Raw genomic sequence first — 19342 nt, 5'->3', positions numbered from 1 at the left:
ATGGAGGACATTAAATCCCTTGGTCTATAAAATGATATGATACCAATGTTCTGAAACTTGCCCGGCTATCGGCTCGTTTTGGTGTTCAAGACCCGTTAACCCATGACCAAGGATTCAAGTCCCAGCGGGATGTCTCGCGGGACACTAGGGCGGGGTACCATCCCATGTGTCGGGACAAGACCGTCCGCCCATTGTCCTCGTAACTTGATCGGCACATCTTGGGACATTCCTTATCCCAATTGTCGGAACGGGGCGGGATGGCAGTACATCCTATCCCATGGAAAAACTGAGATAGCCCCGTCCCATGGAATTTAAAACCTGCATGTGACATCATAAATAAATAATTAAGTAAATACTAAAAATAGTAGAAATATTTAAAAATCTAAATATATAAATAATAATATATATACACATATATACGTAATGATAATTATGGTACATGGTTAACATTAATACCATAAATGAAGAGATGCTTAATTCTTACAGGTTACTCCTCAAAGAATAATACAAAAGATGTATATATTAGCACCTAATAATGATACCCTATAAGTTTTTCATTCTTCGAAGAAGAGTAAAAATATAATTTACAAAATAATGTCTAGAATCTTCAATATAATCCATCACATCAATCAAACAAGAAGTCTTTGAATAGCGGATGGAATTGGCAGGTGAATACCGGGTCAACTAGGAGAGACGATACTGGGTCGTTTGAGAGAGTCAATAGTGGGTCGCATGGGTTTTTAGGAAATGCAGATCTAAGGTTTATACCCGAGTTGTGTAGGCTTACGGTTCATGGATCAAGCAGGTTGACCCAGTCAACCCAGTCGGGTATTAGAACATTGCATGATACAGACATGGCTAGCAAAGGCTATCACCTTCTTGTGTGTAGAAAGAGAGAAGAGGGGGAGGTAGGGAGGTCTGTGGGCTTGCAAGCTTATAGACAGGATGAAAAAAGGAAAGCTAGCAAAAGCTCCTAGATGGGGGAGGAAGAGAAACGTCACGAACTATACTGGAGGGGCTCCAAATTGTTTGATATTCTATTAGTAAATGGGGGACCTTGCACAAGTGCTAACCCCCCCCCCCCCCCCCCCCCCGCCGCGATCCTCAGCAAGTTCCAGCTGTTGAAAATTTAAATCTGGACCATCTAACTATAGAACATTGACAGCTTAGGAAAAAATGGAAGGCACCAAAGGATCACCTTGAGAAATTTTATCCCAATCAATGTTGATGCTTTGCTAGTTAAAATTCCTAATATGTACTATATTAGATAGCAGCAATATTAATTGTATATCTTTCTCATTTTTGTTCCAAAGCCTCATGAACTAGATATGGCTGTCTTTGACAATGTCTGTGGAAGGTTCAAATGGAAATTGTTGGGTAATGTCCTCTTGCATGTTTTGTGGATTTTATATGTCTTACCTAAGCATTTACAAATGCAACATGTTACTGTGAATTCATGCTTGATTTATCTAGGTTATTATTAAAGAAAATTAAGGAGCAAGTTTTGTGGTGCTACCTATTAGGACATTATACAACCAAAACTCATGCTCTTAAAGGAAACCACCTTCAGGGTGCATTAAACTCCAACTCGTATCTATGTATAAGAGATAGTTTATCCAAAAGACAGCATGCTAAAAATGTCACGCTATGATGTATATGCAAAATTATAGGCTACCAAGTTACTTTCTTTATCATCTTCTCATGTTCTCACTAAACCATTTGTCATTAGTTTGCCATGAGAATGATGGACTGTTAGTTTGTAGTCATGATGACAATTTCCATCCACTAGGATGATTTTTTGAGACATTTTCTACTTCATTGAGAAAAAGGGACCTGACTACATAAGTTTGCCCATAGTCTGACTGGTTCTGAAAGGATTCAATTTATTGTTGTTTGACATGAGCAAAATTTAACCCAGGTTGTACCTATCAATATTTTCATTAATTAACTGATAGGTGCTGTTACCACTTATTATCATGTAAATAGTCAAAGGCGAAAATCTATTTCAGCATATAGTGATTTGAGTAGGGAAACAATGGTTCATATCCTAGCATGTCTCTAGATATATAGCATATGAACTCGAATCCTTATTTGTGTGTTTTAGATGATCCAAATCTGGTTGTTTCTTCATTATATACAATTTGTTTGGTTGCCAAGGCCCAAGGCAGTGAGGAATGGAGGAAAAGTGTGAGGTGATGTTTATGGTAGGTGGGAGTAGAGGAAGAAGAAGCTTCAAGAGAAGAGGGTGTAAGAAAATGGAGGTTTGAACTTAGGAGGACAGGAGTGGAGCCAACAGATGTGAAGAAACAAAGATTTTATTTCTTCAGATTGAAAACTTCTGCCTCAACAAGGGTAAGGGCATCCCTTTATATACACAAAAACTATTAGTGGTTTCCAGTTGATTTTGGAGTCCGATGGTTAGTGGCCGGCTGAGAAAAAAATAAAGTTAGATGTGACTAAAGCAATTTGCTTTTATAAAGTAAGCAATTTGCTTTTACAAAGTAGCTTTTGAAAAGAGGATTCTTTTTTCCTTCGTCTTCTTCTGGGCTGGAGAAATAAGATGCTTTCTTCCTCCTGAAGTAAAGTTGATGTAGACATTGATGTTGATTAAAGTAGCTTTATTAAAGCTGAGGTGTCCCAAAGTAGGCTCCGAAAGTAGCCGAAAGTGGATTCCTTCTGGATGAGGTTGCCGAAAGTAGATTCCTTCTGTCGAAAGTAGCTGGTAACTCAGGAATTGATTTGACGAGTCACATGTCTTGGTCGGTCGACTCTAAGAGGATTAGTTTGAGTGTGCTGGCTCTTTGCCTTTATCTAGTCTTGATTTGACTGTTCCTTTGCGGAGTCCAGTGGTAAGGATTTCCAGATTTTTTCTGTCTTGTCTTTTGCATGGAGAGACTGTGTTTCTTCTTCATAAGGGTCTTGGAATTCTCCTGCTAAGCATCTGTACTTATTGTGGTCTTCTGAAGTGGACAATGATGATGTCCTTGATTCAGTAGATTTTATGGAGGCAGTTGAAGGTGCCTCGAATATGCAGTAGCATTGCTGCTTCATATGGTCAAGACATTTGACCATGATCTCTTTGTCGATGTAGTTGGGGTGGTTCTGAGAGCTTTTGCTTTAATTTAATAAAATAATTATTATTAAAGTTAGCTGATTATTGAGTTATGGCATGTTTATTCATGCTCTTATAAGAAATTAAATTAGTTTTAATAGTGATGATGATATCTTGATATTTTTCTCTAGACATGCCCAGCCACCACTTATATAAATTTTTTTTTTCAGCATAGGAAGATTTTTCTTGGTTTCAAATTCTGCGGATAGGATCCATTTCCATATCCAAGGAATTTTGTTCTCGATGATGAAAATCATTGGACATAATTTTGAGGAGATTTGATCATCCGTCATTTTGTTGATGGTGGGATACTTGTCCACCCATTCTTCAAAATATTCGAATATTTCTTTGGGCAATATGTTGAGGTCTAGCCCAAAGTAAGTCCACCATTCTTCAAAAGTGCTTTTTCTTGGGGTTCTCATCAAAGAACATGTTAGTAAAAGCTTGGACATAGTCCCAGTAATTTGCTAGGACTATTTACCCATTTACTTGGAATGGTTTGCCTTGATTCGGGTCAAGTCTCCATTCATTTGGTCTAATCACCTTGTGAATAGTGCATTTGCTGAAGTTGATGATGTTGCTCCTCATAGTATTATTATGAAAATTATGATTAATTTCAACAGAACTAGTTAGGAGTAAAATTACCTCCATAACTACTCTATTTTTCCCTTCGCATGAAGGATAATTGATGAAGCACCAGTGCGGGGAAAGAGGAGAAGAAGGAAGAACAAGAGAAGGAGAAGGAAGAGGTTGTAGAGACGCAGGAAGAATAGAGGAGAGGAGAAGAAGAGAAGAAAGAACGTAGGGGAAGAAAATTCCAAATCACTTCATTAAACCCTAATCATGAAAATAGTTTCCTATATATAGGGCCCAACTGCACCACTTGCATAAACCCCCCTTACACAGAAATAAATCCTAATAAATCCACAAATAACACAAATAAGCCCTAAAATGCAAATAAGCCCAGAAATAACATAAACTACAAATAAACCCTAGAATGCAAACAAGCCCCTGATACCAAGTTGATGAAGCACCAGTGCGGGGAAAGAGGAGAAGAAGGAAGAACAAGAGAAGGAGAAGGAAGAAGAGGTTGTAGAGACGCAGGAAGAATATAGGAGAGGAGAAGAAGAGAAGAAAGAACGTAGGGGAAGAAAATTCCAAATTACTTCATTAAACCCTAATCATGAAAATAGTTCCCTATATATAGGGCCCAAATACACAACTTGCATAAACCCCCCTTACACAGAAATAAATCCTAATAAACCCACAAATAACACAAATAAGCCCTAAAATGCAAATAAGCCCAGAAATAACATAAACTACAAATAAACCCTAGAATGCAAACAAGCCCAGAAATAAAATAATAAAATAAATATGCAAATAAACGGGTCTGACTCAATCCGGGGGCTCAGGATCATCTGGATGAAGGGCTCTGATGTCCCCATCAACTCCTCCCAGGTGAGAAAAACTCGACCCCGTCGAGTACAGCTCTGGCTGGCCGTCGTACTGCTCCAGAAGATCGGGGTCAAGGCGCTGCAACTGTGCTCTGAAAATCCACGTCACATCAGACTTTGGTCGACCTTTCCACCAAATAAGGTAACGTTGGTAACCACCATTCCTGGTTGAAATAACCTGCTCATCCAATATATGTTCTATTTGTTCTCTGCGTGCATGAAATTTGGGAGGTGGTGGCTCAACAGCAGGTAATAGGTCAGGGTGTCCAACATGGGCAGGTATATCAATAAAGGGGTCAAAAGTCATGAATATTGTCTTTTTGTATGGGACTAAATCTTCAATATTAAATGTCGCACTAATCCCATAGTCATCAGGAAGATCCACAACATATGCATTCGAACTGATTTTCTTTAAGATTTTGAACGGTTCTGCACTACAAGTTTGCAATTTCTTAAACGTATTTGAAGAAAATCGTTCAAGCCTAATTCTTATCATGAAGTAATCTTTTTCACTTAACTCTTTATAACGTCTGTGTAAATCAGCAAGGGATTTATATTTTAAGTTATTTAAGTGACTACAATTGCTGATTTCTTGATGCAATGAATATGGATGTGATGCAATTGATTGTGCAGACTCAACGACTCTATACTGATGAGACATGAAAAACAAGTCTATGGGTTGCCTAGGTTTGTAATCATGCACCACTTCGAATGAACTCATACTTATGGACTTGTTAACCGAACTATGATATGTAAACTCAACAGTCGATAATATTAAATCCCAGGTCCTAGCATATGCATTTGGGTTGAGCCTATGATGTGGAAGGTTGGGCAGAAATATCTCGGGAACTAGATCAATTGCGTGTTGGATATCACGCATTGGAGAAAGTGCATCCGGAAGATCATCAGGGACTACATCATTAAACTCCTCTAGAAGAGAAACTACTATAGGAGAATGTTCAAGATTGGACTCCACATGGGTATCTTTAGCTACAAGTGCCAATTCAGGTGACTGGCTCTCAATATCTGTCACTACCTCTTCCACAGTAGTGATGTGAAGTGGCTTGGTTGTACTTAGATAAATAGTCTCCCTTTGGGAATCATTTTGAACAAAATCTAATTCTATAGGTTCGTCTTCAAAGTCTTCTTCATAGTCTTCTATATTTGGTTCATAGACTTCTTCGACATATTCGACCTCTTGGCTCCTAGCTTCTGGTTCAGTAATCAGGTAGGTCCTAATGGAACATTGGGATGCTATGGGGTCGAATTGTTGACATCTTGAGCATTGGGTTTGGTGCCCAAGAAAATGGGGAAGGATTACAGGTGGTGCAACCAAACCGATTTTAGGTTGGGCTGCAACAGGGGTTGGCAGTGTAGGGGTCCTAGAATTTTGCATGAGCTCACGGATCTCTTGTGTGAATTCCTTGTATCCAGCCCGTATGGCAACGATCTGTTCCTTGATAGACCTCAAAATGTCGGAATTCATGGTAGCTACAGGGGTTTTAGGTTGACTGAGATAGTACTCCATATCACTACAGGTTGGCATGCAATGATGACACTGGGTGATGATGTGAAAGGCAGTGTCACTAATGAAACCCTAATAACTATAATGTAGGACCAAATTTGATGCAGGACAACCTACTAATGCAATCTATTATGATTTCAGAAATCAACAAGTCTTCACAATAATAACTTAAAATTTAAATGTTGCTGATTTTTTACTTCGGTTATTCAGAATTAAGGATTAAGATTATTCAATTTAAGAAATTAGATTGCAATCAAGTAGTTCAGTTGTTCTGATCCTAAAGTAATTTGAACGAATAATGTTGAGAAACGTCCCGTTGCTAGGGTGTGCTAATTTAATATCAAGATTTAATGGGTAATAGGACGGGTTCGAAAGTGAAATGTTTAATGTTCTAAATTTTGACAGCAATATAAGTTTTCAAAATGTGGCTATCATGCAAGAGAACCAGAACATAATTAAATGAACAAGCCAGAAAAAGTAGAAACCTATCACCTGTGGCGGATGCAGTCAACCGGAAGCGTCCGTTGTGAAGTCTCGAACACGAAGTTGGCGCCGGGCAGAGCTAGCTGGAGTTGTAGACCTGGATCTACAGCACAATGATTCCTGGGCTGTCGAAATGGGCTGAAGAACACTCTGGATCGGGCCTGAAACAGGGCCTGCAGCCAAGGGCCTTGGGCCGCGCTTCAGCAAACGGCACACGGGCCTGGACCAAGCCCGTTTTGAAACTGCCTGGACCTGGGCTGCGCTCAAGGAAGGTTGGCGCGCGGGCCGGGTGGGGGAGCTGGGCTTGCGGCCTGCTGACCTCGGGCTAGGGTCAGGCTGGTGGAGCTCGGGTGTGGCGTGATGGCACTGCTAGGATGTCTCCTAGTCTCGGGTGAGAAGAGAAGGCCGGATGGAGCTCGGCGAAGGGACGCTGCAGGTGACCCGCTCGGAGGAGACGGCGCTCGGAGGAGGCTCGGACGAGGGCTCGGGCGGCGGGAGGCACTCAGGCGGTGGAACTCGGACGGCGGAGACGACGACAGCTCGGTCACCGGAGGTCGAGCGGCGATGGCTCGGGGTGCTCGGACGAGGTGGCGGAGCCGGAGGGGCGCTCGGCGATGGGGCGGCGACGGGCAACGGCGGTTGCACTCAGACGGTGGGGAGGCACCGTGGACGAACGGCGGCTCGGCGAAGACGGCGTCGGTGGCGATGGCGGCGGAAACCCCTAGGGTTTCCCCTTCGTCAGGAATAGAGGTAAGCAGGTTTTTTTTTTTTTTTTTTTTGTACGCACATGCGGTCACGTGCGGGCCTTTTGGACCCGGGTTTCGGGTTATCGGGTTTGACCCGACCCGATACTCGTTACGGAGTTGTCACGTGTAAATCACGTGCCGAACCCTTTTTTTTTGTGGAACCGGGCTAATGGGTTGCGGGTTAACGGGTTTGGATCTTACCCGCTACGCTGGCCGTCTTCAATCTCCGACGGATTCGTTGGGGATGCGCCGGATTTCGTGGCGGTGGCTGCGAGGCGGGGCGGAGATCGCGGCAGCGGCTGCGGGCTTGCAGCGACCGACGGCTACCAACCGCGGGACTCCACGGCGGCGGTCCCCTCTGCGGACACAACGCAGGCGGCCGGTCTCAGGCTTCCGCGGGCGGCAACAGGGTGCCCGATGGTGGCGGAGTGCTCGGGGCGCGCGGCGACACTTCGGAGGGGGCGGCGCTCGGCCTGGCGGTGGCGTGATGCAGCGGGGGTGGAGCGTGGGAGTGGTGGCCGCGGGCTTGGCGGCCGGCGGGACGGGGCCGACGAACAGGGGTCTTCCCCTCTTTTTTTTTTTTTTCTCTGATGAGAACCGAGAGGGAGGGAGGGACCTTCTCTCTTTTCCTTCTTTTTTTTTTAAGTGTGTGTTCGTTCTTCTGGTGAGCACCGAGGGGAAGAGACAGATGAAGTCTCGGGTGGGATTTTGGTGGAGTGGATGACTAGGGCGGTGGAAAGGGGTTTCCTTTTTCCTCTGGTTTGAACCGAGAGAGAGAGAGAGATTCTTTTTTTTTTTTTTCCTCTCGGTTTGGAAGAAGTAGCCGGGAGATGGATCGGGGCTTTGGCAGCAGGGGCAAAACCCGCCAAAGCTCTGATACCAAGTTGATGAAGCACCAGTGCAGGGAAAGAGGAGAAGGAAGAACAAGAGAAGGAGAAGGAAGAAGAGGTTGTAGAGATGCAGGAAGAATAGAGGAGGAGAGGAGAAGAAGAGAAGAAAGAACGTAGGGGAAGAAAATTCCAAATCACTTCATTAAACCCTAATCATGAAAATAGTTCCCTATATATAGGGCCCAAATACACAACTTGCATAAACCCCCCTTACACAGAAATAAATCCTAATAAACCCACAAATAACACAAATAAGCCCTAAAATGCAAATAAGCCCAGAAATAACATAAACTACAAATAAACCCTAGAATGCAAACAAGCCCAGAAATAAAATAATAAAATAAATATGCAAATAAACGGGTCTGACTCAATTCGGGGGCTCAGGATCATCTGGATGAAGGGCTCTGATGTCCCCATCAATAATCCTATTCGTCAAAATATTTTTGACGCATAAACCATGGATCATTCAGATTATTAACATCATTATGATCAAGGTACATAATCACCTGTTCGGATTGCTTCTCCGAATAAGTACTGTCCAGGATATTTTTCTGTAGTACTTCCTTCATCGTAGGGTTGGATGATGAAGTTGGCTGGAAAAGCATTCCTTCCTTTATAGCATCAATTTGTTGTTGTTAGTCAACCTTCTTGTCCCCTTTTAGATAGGTTGCCAGATCCACCATTTGCAGATATCTTATGGAAAGTGCATTGGCACTGCGTCCCCTGCTCAAATGAGACAGAACATTCTTTGAACTCATGAAAAGTGCATTGACACTGCATCTCCTGTCATATCGAGCAGAATTTCTGCCTCGATTATAATATGTTCATCTGTGAGGAATCATCCCTGCAAAAATTCTCTAGTCAGAAAATCAGAAAGAGATTTTTTTTTTCAAATTTAGTATATTCTATTTCAAAATAAAAAACATACAATTGTGCTTGCCATCCAGCAAATATTTGCTTAGATACTAAATTCTTAACATCTTTTTGGATAATTTGTTTGAATGCACTGCAGTCTATTCTCAGCAGAAATTGCTGATTTAGCAGATCACTCATAGAGAAACATATTATAATCGAGACAGAAATTTTGCTCGATATGGCAGAGAATGCAGTGCCAATGCACTTTCCATAAGATATCCGCAAATGGTGGATCTTGGCAACCTATGATCTATGGTTCATACGTCAAAAATATTTTGACGAATTGGGTTATCCTTCATGCGAGAGAAGAACAAAGTAGTTATGGAGGCAATTTTACTCCTAATTAGTTCTGTTGGAATTAATCATACTTTTCATAATAATACTATGAGGAGCAACATCATCAACTTCAGCAAATGCACTATTCATAAGGTGATTAGACCAAATGAATGGGGACTTGACCCGAATCAGGGCAAACTATTCCAGGTAAATGGGCAGACAGTCCTAGCAAATTACTGGGACTATGTCCAAGCTTTTACTAACATGTTCTTTTATGAGAACTCCAAGAGAAAGCACTCTTAGTTTTTGCAGGTCAATCTAGACGTGTTACAGAAGCCTCTTCTAAGCTGGTTCTATAAATGGTGGTCTTACTTTGGGCTAGACCTCAACATATTGCTCAAAGAAATATTCAAATATTTCGAAGAATGGGTGGAAAATCATCCCATTATCAACAAAATGACGGATGATCAAACCTCCTCAGAATTATGTCCAATGATTTTCATCATCAAAAACAAAATCCCTTGGATATGGAAATGGATCCTATCCGCAGAATTTGAAGCCAGGAAAAATCTTCCTGTGCTGAAAAGAAAGTTTTTATATAAGTGGTGGTTGTGCATGCCTAGAAAAAAATATCAAGATATCATCACCACTATTAAAACTAATTTAATTTCTTATAAGAGCATGAATAAACATGCCATAACTCAGCAATCAGCTAACTTTAATGATAATTATTTTCTTAAATTAAAACAAAAGTTCTCTCGGAAGCACTCCAACTGCACCGACGAAGAGATCATGGTCAAATGCCTTAACCATATGAAATGGCAATTCTACTGCATATTCGAGGCACCTTCAACTGCCTTCATGAAATCGACTGAATCAAGGACATCATCATCGTCTACTCCAGAAGATCACAATAAATACAGATGTTTAGCAGGAGAATTTCAAGACCCCTACGAAGAAGAAGCACAGTGCACCAATGCAGAAGACAAGATAGGAGAAATCTGGCAAAGAATCCTTGCCACAAGATCCGTAAAGGAGTAGTCAAATCAAGACCAGATAAAGCAAAGAGCCAGCACACTCAGACTAATCCGCTCAGAGTCGACTGACCAAGACATGTGACTTGTCAAATCAATTTCTGAGTCACTAGCTACTTTCGGCAACCTCATCCAGAAGGAATCCACTTTCGGCTACTTTTGGCGCCTACTTTGGGACACCTCAGCTTTAATAAAGCTACTTTAGTCAATGTCAATGTCTACATCAACTTTACTTTGGGAGGAAGAAGCATCTTATTTCTCTAGCCCGGAAGAAGACGAAGGAAAAGAGAATCCTCTTTTCAAAAGCTACTTTGTAAAAGCAAATTGCTTACCTTATAAAAGCAAATTATTTTAGTCATATCTAACTTTATTTCTTTTCTTAGTCGGCCGCTAACCATCGGACTCCAAAATCAATTGGAATCCACTTATAGTTTTTGTGTATATAAAAGGATCTCTCTCTCTCTTGTTGAGGCAGAAGTTTTCATTTTGAAGAAATAAAATCTTTGTTTCTTCACATCTGTTGACTCCACTCCTCTAGAGGGTGGCAAGCGTCATGAACAAAAGGGAAGGGGTTAAAAGATGGTCTAAAGGCAGTGCATGCTGTCATAGGTGGAAGACGATGGAGGATAACAGGGCTTGGATGGTGGTGTGCTTGGAGGGACAAGTCAATTAGTGAAGCAAGTGCATATATTGGCATTTGGTGAAAGGTGTTTTGGAGTAAAAGGGTACTATCTTGGGTTGGGATTGGGATTTCGTAGCCCACTAACCCTGACTTGAAGCCTAGGCTTTTGGTATGAAAATTAGGCCTACTAACCTATTGGGTGTTGGGTTTGGGTTTCAAAATCAAGACTGATCTTTTTCCTGGTCCCTTTGGGTGCAGGTTGAGCCGCACCCTTAATGTGAAACCGGCGACAATCATTTATGCATAGTTTTATGTATAAATATTCTACTGTTTTTCTTTTTATTCAGTCATCTTAACAACTAGATGGTTCCCCTCTCTGTCTCTCTCTTGCAAGCTTCCTGAGGTTCCTTCCTTCTATAATGAAGGTGGCAATTGAAGTGCTGACAAGCATCGATGCAATGGATAACGAGACAAAAAATTAGTTCACTCTCTTGTTCGCCTTGCCTCTCTACTTGTCCACCCTTGACCTTGCCCTCCTCTTGTCTTATGACCACGATAAGGCTCAGAATAACCTAACAATTATCCAACACAAATGTTGAAGATTGGTCAATAATCAAGTAGTCTTGGTTTAGATTTGTGTTTTTATATAATTTGGTTTGGGTATGGATATGAGAAATCGGAGCCGAACTCATTGGATTATTATCCCTTACTGCATTTTGGTGTTGGGGGTGGGTGAGAGTTTGGATGGGGGTGTGTTTAGAGGTAGAGGGGGGTGTTGTAAATTATTTTTTTGGTTAGTTCAAGGCTATTTTGTTGCCCTATGGCATGCAATTTCCGTTGGGAATAGGCTTGATGGGATTGTTGTGTAAGACTTTGATAATAACATTCAAATGCTGTAAATTATCTTTTTGCTAGTACGACGCATTAACTGTTAACCTGACAACTGGTGATACTCTTCTACCAAAAAAATAAAAGGCCAGTGCGATGCCATCATGTTAAACCTAGCGGTAAATTTGATGAGATTTAAACCTCTTGTGGGGACGCACAAGGAAAACAAACTGCCTTATCTATTTGGAAAATGCTTCAGATGCCCGCATGAAGCTCCCAGAGCTTACGGCAGCTGAGCTGGCAACTCCATAATTAATTGGCATGTTATTTATATAACTCAGCAAGAAAATAATTTGTGCGCACATAAATGGAGCCGCATGCATTACTCTATCTATTTAGGGGTTTGGAGGGAGGTATGTTGGACGAAGAGGATGAAGGTGTCAAGGGGTGGGGTAGGGTGGGGTGGAGTGTACTACTACCACCCATTGCTGTTCACCACTTGATAAAATACCTTCTACTGGTGCATAATTTGTTGTTGCAGCCCCAAAATATTGACAAAAGGAAGCATGCAAGAGCGACTTAAGCTTTACATAGGGGTGGAAATTGGATGAGTCGGGCAAGGTTAGAGAACAAACTAGAATCAACATGAGATCCCAAAACCTGTCCAGAATTTGATTGATTGGGCCAAGATGGATCAAATCAAATTGATTGCGTTAAGCTGGATTTTTGAGTTTAAGAAATCACATTTTTCACTTCAGCATTTCATTGAATAGCTTCCGGGTCTCAACCAGGGACCCTATTTCACAAATCTACTGATGATCATCATGCATAAAGAGCATGCAAGGTACTTGGGGATTATTTTTTCTTCTTTTTTGTTAAATTATTTTGAGGAAATATGACCAACATTGGGGAATGGTGTTTTCATTAATTGCTCCTTGGTCGATAAATTTGGAGAGTGAAAGTAGAGATGTTTAATTGCTCGATCAAAAGAAAAGAAAAGAAAAGAAACAGAACCTAGGTGATTCACACTCTCATGTATGGTATACTATCTCGGTACCAGGCTTTGTATTGGTGCCATCCTATCATTATAGCGATACTTCTGATATGGGGCCGGTTTGGCGTACCGAGTATCGATACCGAATCGGTGCGGTACGGTACGATATGTTCTGTACCGCCCGATTTGGTATGGTATGGCATACCATGCTCTCATGCATAATAGGCTGGCCTAGTTCAATGTAGCTAATCGAGCCCAAGCCTGTAACAACCCACCAAAACATCCTTTACAAGGTTTTCTAGACTAGTCACAACTCTAGAGAAAAGTATATAATTGATTGTGATGGTTCTTTGTTATCCTATGACCAATAGGAGATTGGCTAGCCTTTGGGCAATATTATTAATGTGGAATTGCCTTTCTTCCTCTTCGGTGTTTTTCTTCCCTTTTGATTGCTAGAGTAGAAAGGAATCTTCTTGTTGACATGATCTACTCTACAAAGTTGTTTTCTTGGAAGAGAGCAGAAGAGAAAATATAGACAGCCCATATAACTATTTAAAGAGAGATTAGATGAAGCTAGAGGTATAACCATGGTTAGCCGAACCGATCCGTACCGGCCGATTTGGCCCAGTATAGACCGGTCCGGCCTGAAACCGGTACCCGGACAGCGTGGACACCGGTTCCAGCTATTTTCGGACTGGTACCGATCGATATGCATACGTACCGGCTGCGTACCTGTCTCGTACCGGCCCGTACCGGTGCAAACCGATACCCTTTTTTTTAACTCCAGCGCACATGTTGTGGATTTTAAACCCCAGCACACGTGCGCTATGGTGCAGAGCACGTGGCTCGTCTCTCGAGACAGAGCGCCCTGCATGCGGTTCCTCCGGCGCGTTTCCGCATGCAGTGCGGCGTGATTCCCTGCACTGAAAATCGCCTCATGTGCGGTTCCCTCACCCGCGCGGGGCATAAATGCCACAGAGTCATAAATGCCCCACGCGGGCAGCAGACGCGCGCGGACGAGAACTGAAAAAAAAAAAAGGAAACCGGCCGGTCCGATAGGCGACTGGTACGCCTACCGGTACCGGTTCAGCGTACCTTGGGTACAACTATGTGAAACCAAAGGACAAACCAATGATGAGCCTTCAATGAAGCAGGTTGCAAGTTTGTTGCATGGATCTGGTCAATCGCACCAAATATCTAATTGGCCCTATGTGAATTGTGGCAAAAAATTAGTGGAGTTGAAGATTTAACCTCCATGTCGATAGGGCTTTATGACATATAGGTAGCCTATATATATTTTGAAGATTTGTGCTAGTCAGTAATATTTTGAATGTTCTCATAGATGCATTGTAGCAAGCCAAGGTTATGTGAAATTTCACTAGATTGAACATAGCTATTTTTCACTTACTACCACTCCTTGAATGTTAAGAGTCTATCATAGCCAAGATGTAGTTGTAGGCTTGGTAAGTATTAGTGATCTTAAAGTTTTTTTTTTTTAAAATTTGTTGTTCATAGAGTGGTTTATGCTTAATGTTTATTCACATTATGGCGCTTATAAAAAGAATTTCTATTAATGGCAAAAAATCATGCATGCTGCACTTGATTTGGTACATAGGCACGGGAATGGTGTTTAACCTTTGAAGTAATCTGCAATGTAGAAGATCTTCCTCTTATTTTTGCCCCAAGAAGGTTTTGGAGATGTATCATATTACTCAATTAGCACTAGCACCCCCTCCATCCTAATTAGTGAAGAAGGAAAAATTAAAAAAATGATTTTGAAGGAGAAAGAGAGGGAGAGGGAGACCGATGAGGTATTACCTAGTAATGGGAATGATCCAAAATGGGGAAGAAAGTACAGGTGCTAGCTCACTCTCCATCATCTCTCATCAACCATGAGAATGAGCGATAGAGAGAGATAAAGATCAAGGGGGTCAGGTGGTCTAGCGCCCCCGCGGCCTCCGCTGCGCCCCCGCGGTTACTTGTCCCTCCTGCCCCTGCTCGCTCGCTGTTTCTCCCTTTCTTCCCTGGCTCCGGTGCGTACCGGTTTCCACGGCGGAACCGTACTGGTAGGCCACCGGACCGGTCCAGTAAGGGCTAAACCGCCCGGTACATACCATACTGAGAAGATGGAGTATGGATTTGGAGAGGAAGATTGGGGGATATGAAGGCCCTTCCTTGGAAAAGAGGATTTCATCCACCTATACCATAAGTCAGTCATTCTCTTACATGCAAATACTTAGAACTTAGTGGATTTATATAAGGAAGAAGGTCAAATAAAAGCAAAACTTTTATCTCCTTGAGAACTCACTACTAACTAATGTCTCCTTCGCTTCTAGCTTTGGTAAATGACAATAGCTAATTTATAGCACCCATCTTAAGAATTACGAAAACTTGCAATACCGTAGCTAGTATGGGGGAATCTGTGGCACCAACATAAAGATGACTCCACCTCCACTTTTATAAAACATTTAGATAATGTTATATATTTGTTCACACTTGAGTATATGGGTTCATGTTGTGTTGGTTGCCAAATGCTTTAGCCCAAGCTTGGCTGGAATTCAAGTCTGCTTGGCCCTAAGCCTGACACAAGCTAGGGATCAAACTGCCAAAATGTGAGCCAAGTTCAGGGCTTCCTGCCTAATTTCCTCCCCTAGCTTTACCTTTCACCCATATGTTCATTTAGATTTGCCTTCATTGAAATTGGACCAAATATTTTTTGGCGCCAATTTTTTGGTATCCCTGCCTGAAATTTTAAAATTCAAGGTTTTGCATTACCAGTCCTTATTGGTCCCTATTGGCGTTCTGTACCGTACTGGTACGGAATTGGTATAGTCCAAAGGCTTGATCTAGTACCATAGGAAAACATGGTATAGGTGCTGTTCCAACTTAGCGCAACTTTATTGTGTCAGTATAGGTGCATGCCATGCCATGTCGTACTGTGTCGGTATGGTACGATACAGGACTTGGTAGCGAGATGGTAGATCTTTGTTCCATATTGAAATAAAATTTGATTAGTAGGTCATCAAACTCTATTCCTGTTCTTTGATTAGAACAAGAGGTATAATTCCATTTTCCAATCTTTCATGAAGATGATTGAAAACACCAACCAGGTTAGTTTAAGCTTTTAGTAGCAGAGAACTTCCACTTAAGGTGTGTACAAGCTTCAGAAACTTGCCCCTGCATTCACTGCCTGAGTGTTTATTCTTTTTTTGGTTTAGAGAGCGATTGAGAGAGAGAGAGAGAGAGAGATCTACTTCCTTGTTTTTTGAGAAGATTATTATTCATTCAATAACTTTATTCTTTGATGACATTGCATAGACCTAGATATGGAGGTTTTACACTGGACTTAGCTATTGAAACACTCTAAACCATTCTCTCAAATAAAGCACATTTCATCATGTACAATGCGCTAAATCAAATCAGAAAAGAAAGATATGAGCTACATGATAACTTTAGTTCGATAAGTTTTAAGTTTGAAGATTTCCCTCATTAAGCTACAAACAAAAACATATGCCATAATATGGAAATGAGGCGGGGAAGTTTTTAAAGTAGAGTATAATTAAATCCGAAAATATTCTCCTAAGATTAAATCTGCTAATGCCCACGCCATGAATTTTTTTTTTTTAAAGGAAAAAGTCTAATTGAGCCCTAACATAACTCTAGATCAAAATATATCAAACTAAAATCAAACTACTGATGCAATAAAGACAACCTCAATATTAATTGATCTCTTAAAATCTAGCTACCAAAATGAGACATGGTGACAAATCAAAAGTTTGATACTTTTCTTTTTCCAAAAAAAAAGGAGAGCTGTAAGGATATAATCTAAGGCCTTGGTCCTCTCTTCTTGATCTCAAATTCAACGTTTTATCTTGTTCTTGAGTTGAGCAAGACCTTGTTGAAAGCCTATCGAACTGTTTCGAGATTCTGCATGTATGTTTGTATTTGCATGAACATGTGTCTTTTATTGTGTGATAGTATCACCTAAATCATTCTTCCTTATTTTTTGTTAATATTATACTTGCAGCTTCCTGTCATCTGGGAGTACAACAGAATGAGCATGTTAAATCTTGTTGCTAGTCTTGTGAAGGTAAAATATTTGTTCTAACTTTACTGGATTCTCTTTTATAGATGACATTTCCACCATGATGTCATCATAAGGCTGTTATTACGTGGTACCAAAAACTGAAACTCTGCTTTTGTGTATTGTAGCCTCAAAGTGCTGTTGGAATTGGAATGTTTATTAGTGGTAAAGATATTTGAAAAACTGACCCATGCACCAATGCACCAGTGGGCCATATAATCCTTTACAGTTTTGAAATGTCAAAATTTTTTCACATTATATATTGAACATATTAATAGCTGTTCACCTGTTTAGGCAACATTTTGTCACTAGTGTATAAGACAAGTGTTGGGAGAGGATGATTATGGCCTGTTGCAGTGCTGTTATCCTTAACTCAGCTTAAATTTCCAGTATACTGCTGATTAGATGAAGCAAAGCACATCTGTCTTTGAAATTTCAAACTCTTTGATTTGAAGTAGTTTTCACAGAAGTTGTCCGACAGGACTTATGCCATAAATAGTGATAGCTATTATAACAGTTTCGGCCAATGTCCTTTGTGATATTAACAAATACAACAGCATAAGAAATAATAACTGCTATCTCTGCACGACATTCATTTTGCTAGGTTTGTGATGACCATTATTTGTACATCAATACTGTGATATTAAAATTGATCCTATAAAATAAATAACAATGTTATTTTGTATATGCAACAGTATTTTATTTGACTACAAAATATTCATAGTAAACATTGTAGTATGTTAAAATGTTATGGTTCATAGTGATCGATTACAAGGTTTAAATTCTTCATACTTCAAGTACAGCATGGTACGGCTAGTACATGCCAGTATGGTACGGTAATTCAATCCATAATCTGCTATAACTGGTATGATAGTCCTTAGTGGCTTTGAGGCATATCCAATACATGCAGATAGCAGTGTTATTGAAACAGTCATTGTCAATAAGACACTCTTAATTCCAAATCTTTCTATAACATGTAATGGAGAGATGGAAGGGTTTTATCCTTATTATGTTACTGGGTGGTAAATTGGCAGCTTAGCAGGGCAACTGGATTCTTCATTGACTGGAAAATATAAAATATGTGTGTGGGTAGGCTTCTGAAGGAGAAGCCAGAAACCTGCAAAATACTAAATAATAAACTATGCTGGGATATACTTAAAACAGCATGATTCATGATAAAGTTTAAATGTTCTTTTTTCAATTTCATGTATATTTACTTGGTGCCATTTTTTGTGTTTCAGTTAGTATTGTTTTGTGTTGGGCTGTCAGATTTTTCGTTTTGAATTATGTTAATCTTTCAGACAGGAGTTCATGGAAGGATATTCTCATCAGACAAAGGGCGTCCTTTACCAGCCTCTGTAGTGATCCAGGGAATTGATATTAGAGTATGTCTCCTCTTATACTAAAGAAGAATTTGTGTTAATATGTTTTTCATTAATTTTAGTCAACTGGATCATTTTGGTCCAAATTGTTCATGATAATGGTTTTTAATTCTTCTAATCATTGTGTATTACATCTAAGCACTTGGGCTATCTTATCATGTGGATCGTCGGTTCTGTAGCTTAAAAGCTTTGTCTACAGTCAACCATGACTGGAGCTAAACAGTTTCAAGATACTGCATATTTTTGATAGGGTTCTCTTGTCCTCAGGGGTTGCGATTTTTGTAGAATACATAGAAGATGGAAGAAGTGTTCTAGATTAATCTAGTAGAATATTAATGAATGTCAGAACATTTTGTGGTTTCCAACCACTTGACCCATTTCTTTTCTGAAGGTGAATGCTAGCAGGACATACGGTGATTACCATCGCATGCTTGCCCCTGGGGAGAGGTATGAAGGTAAAATCTCCATGTAAAAGGTTCTTGTTTCATGCTAGTCTGTTTTTCCTTGATATTGCAACATGTATCATCTTGGCAATCACCACAAAGATCACTGTCAATAATTTGATAATTGAAAGAGATATTTTTTAAGTTTTAGGGACTTACTAAGTAGTTTTCCTCAACTGCTTTAAGCCTTTAACCAGCATTGCTCGTCTCTTTTAGTGATGAGAAATTTGAGCAACTTACCTTGTTGCTTAAGTTCTAATGGGGTTGAAAGTCCTGTTTTCACTTTCACATGCTGAATACTCAAATACTGGATAACACATACTGATCTATCCAAATGCCTAGATGGTTTTATGTCTTTTGCCTATGATCAACAAAATATCACCAGATGGATCAACCGTCATGTACTCTGTGGAGCAGTGGACTGTCTTGTTCCCATGTTCGGGCTCCTTCCAGAGCTCTAGATGAAAGAGTTATGCCTTTTTTGGTTAATTCTAATTTCGTAAACATTCGCCTGCCTCTTTGCAGTGTTGATGCTTATCATTCTCTTACTGCAT

General features: G+C 40.6%; 1 protein-coding gene across 2 annotated transcripts in view; it reads left to right on the top strand.

The window, feature by feature from the left end:
* SOL1 (carboxypeptidase D) overlaps nt 1-19342 on the top strand; it is a 34781-nt gene that overhangs the window by 14625 nt on the left and 814 nt on the right. For both annotated transcript variants that reach the window (XM_088722754.2, XM_008795246.5), the window contains 3 exons: nt 16907-16969; nt 18265-18348; nt 18737-18800. In XM_088722754.2, the coding sequence (XP_088578880.2) occupies nt 16907-16969; nt 18265-18348; nt 18737-18800 (211 nt within the window). The remainder of the gene's footprint in view (nt 1-16906; nt 16970-18264; nt 18349-18736; nt 18801-19342) is intronic.

The sequence above is a fragment of the Phoenix dactylifera genome, chromosome 5 (genome assembly GCF_051530095.1).
Source record: "Phoenix dactylifera cultivar Ajwa chromosome 5, Ajwa_hap1_PhDact_Kaust_v1.1, whole genome shotgun sequence".
In the NCBI taxonomy this organism is placed as follows: Eukaryota; Viridiplantae; Streptophyta; class Magnoliopsida; order Arecales; family Arecaceae; genus Phoenix; species Phoenix dactylifera.
This window is presented reverse-complemented; position numbering and strand designations above follow the sequence as displayed.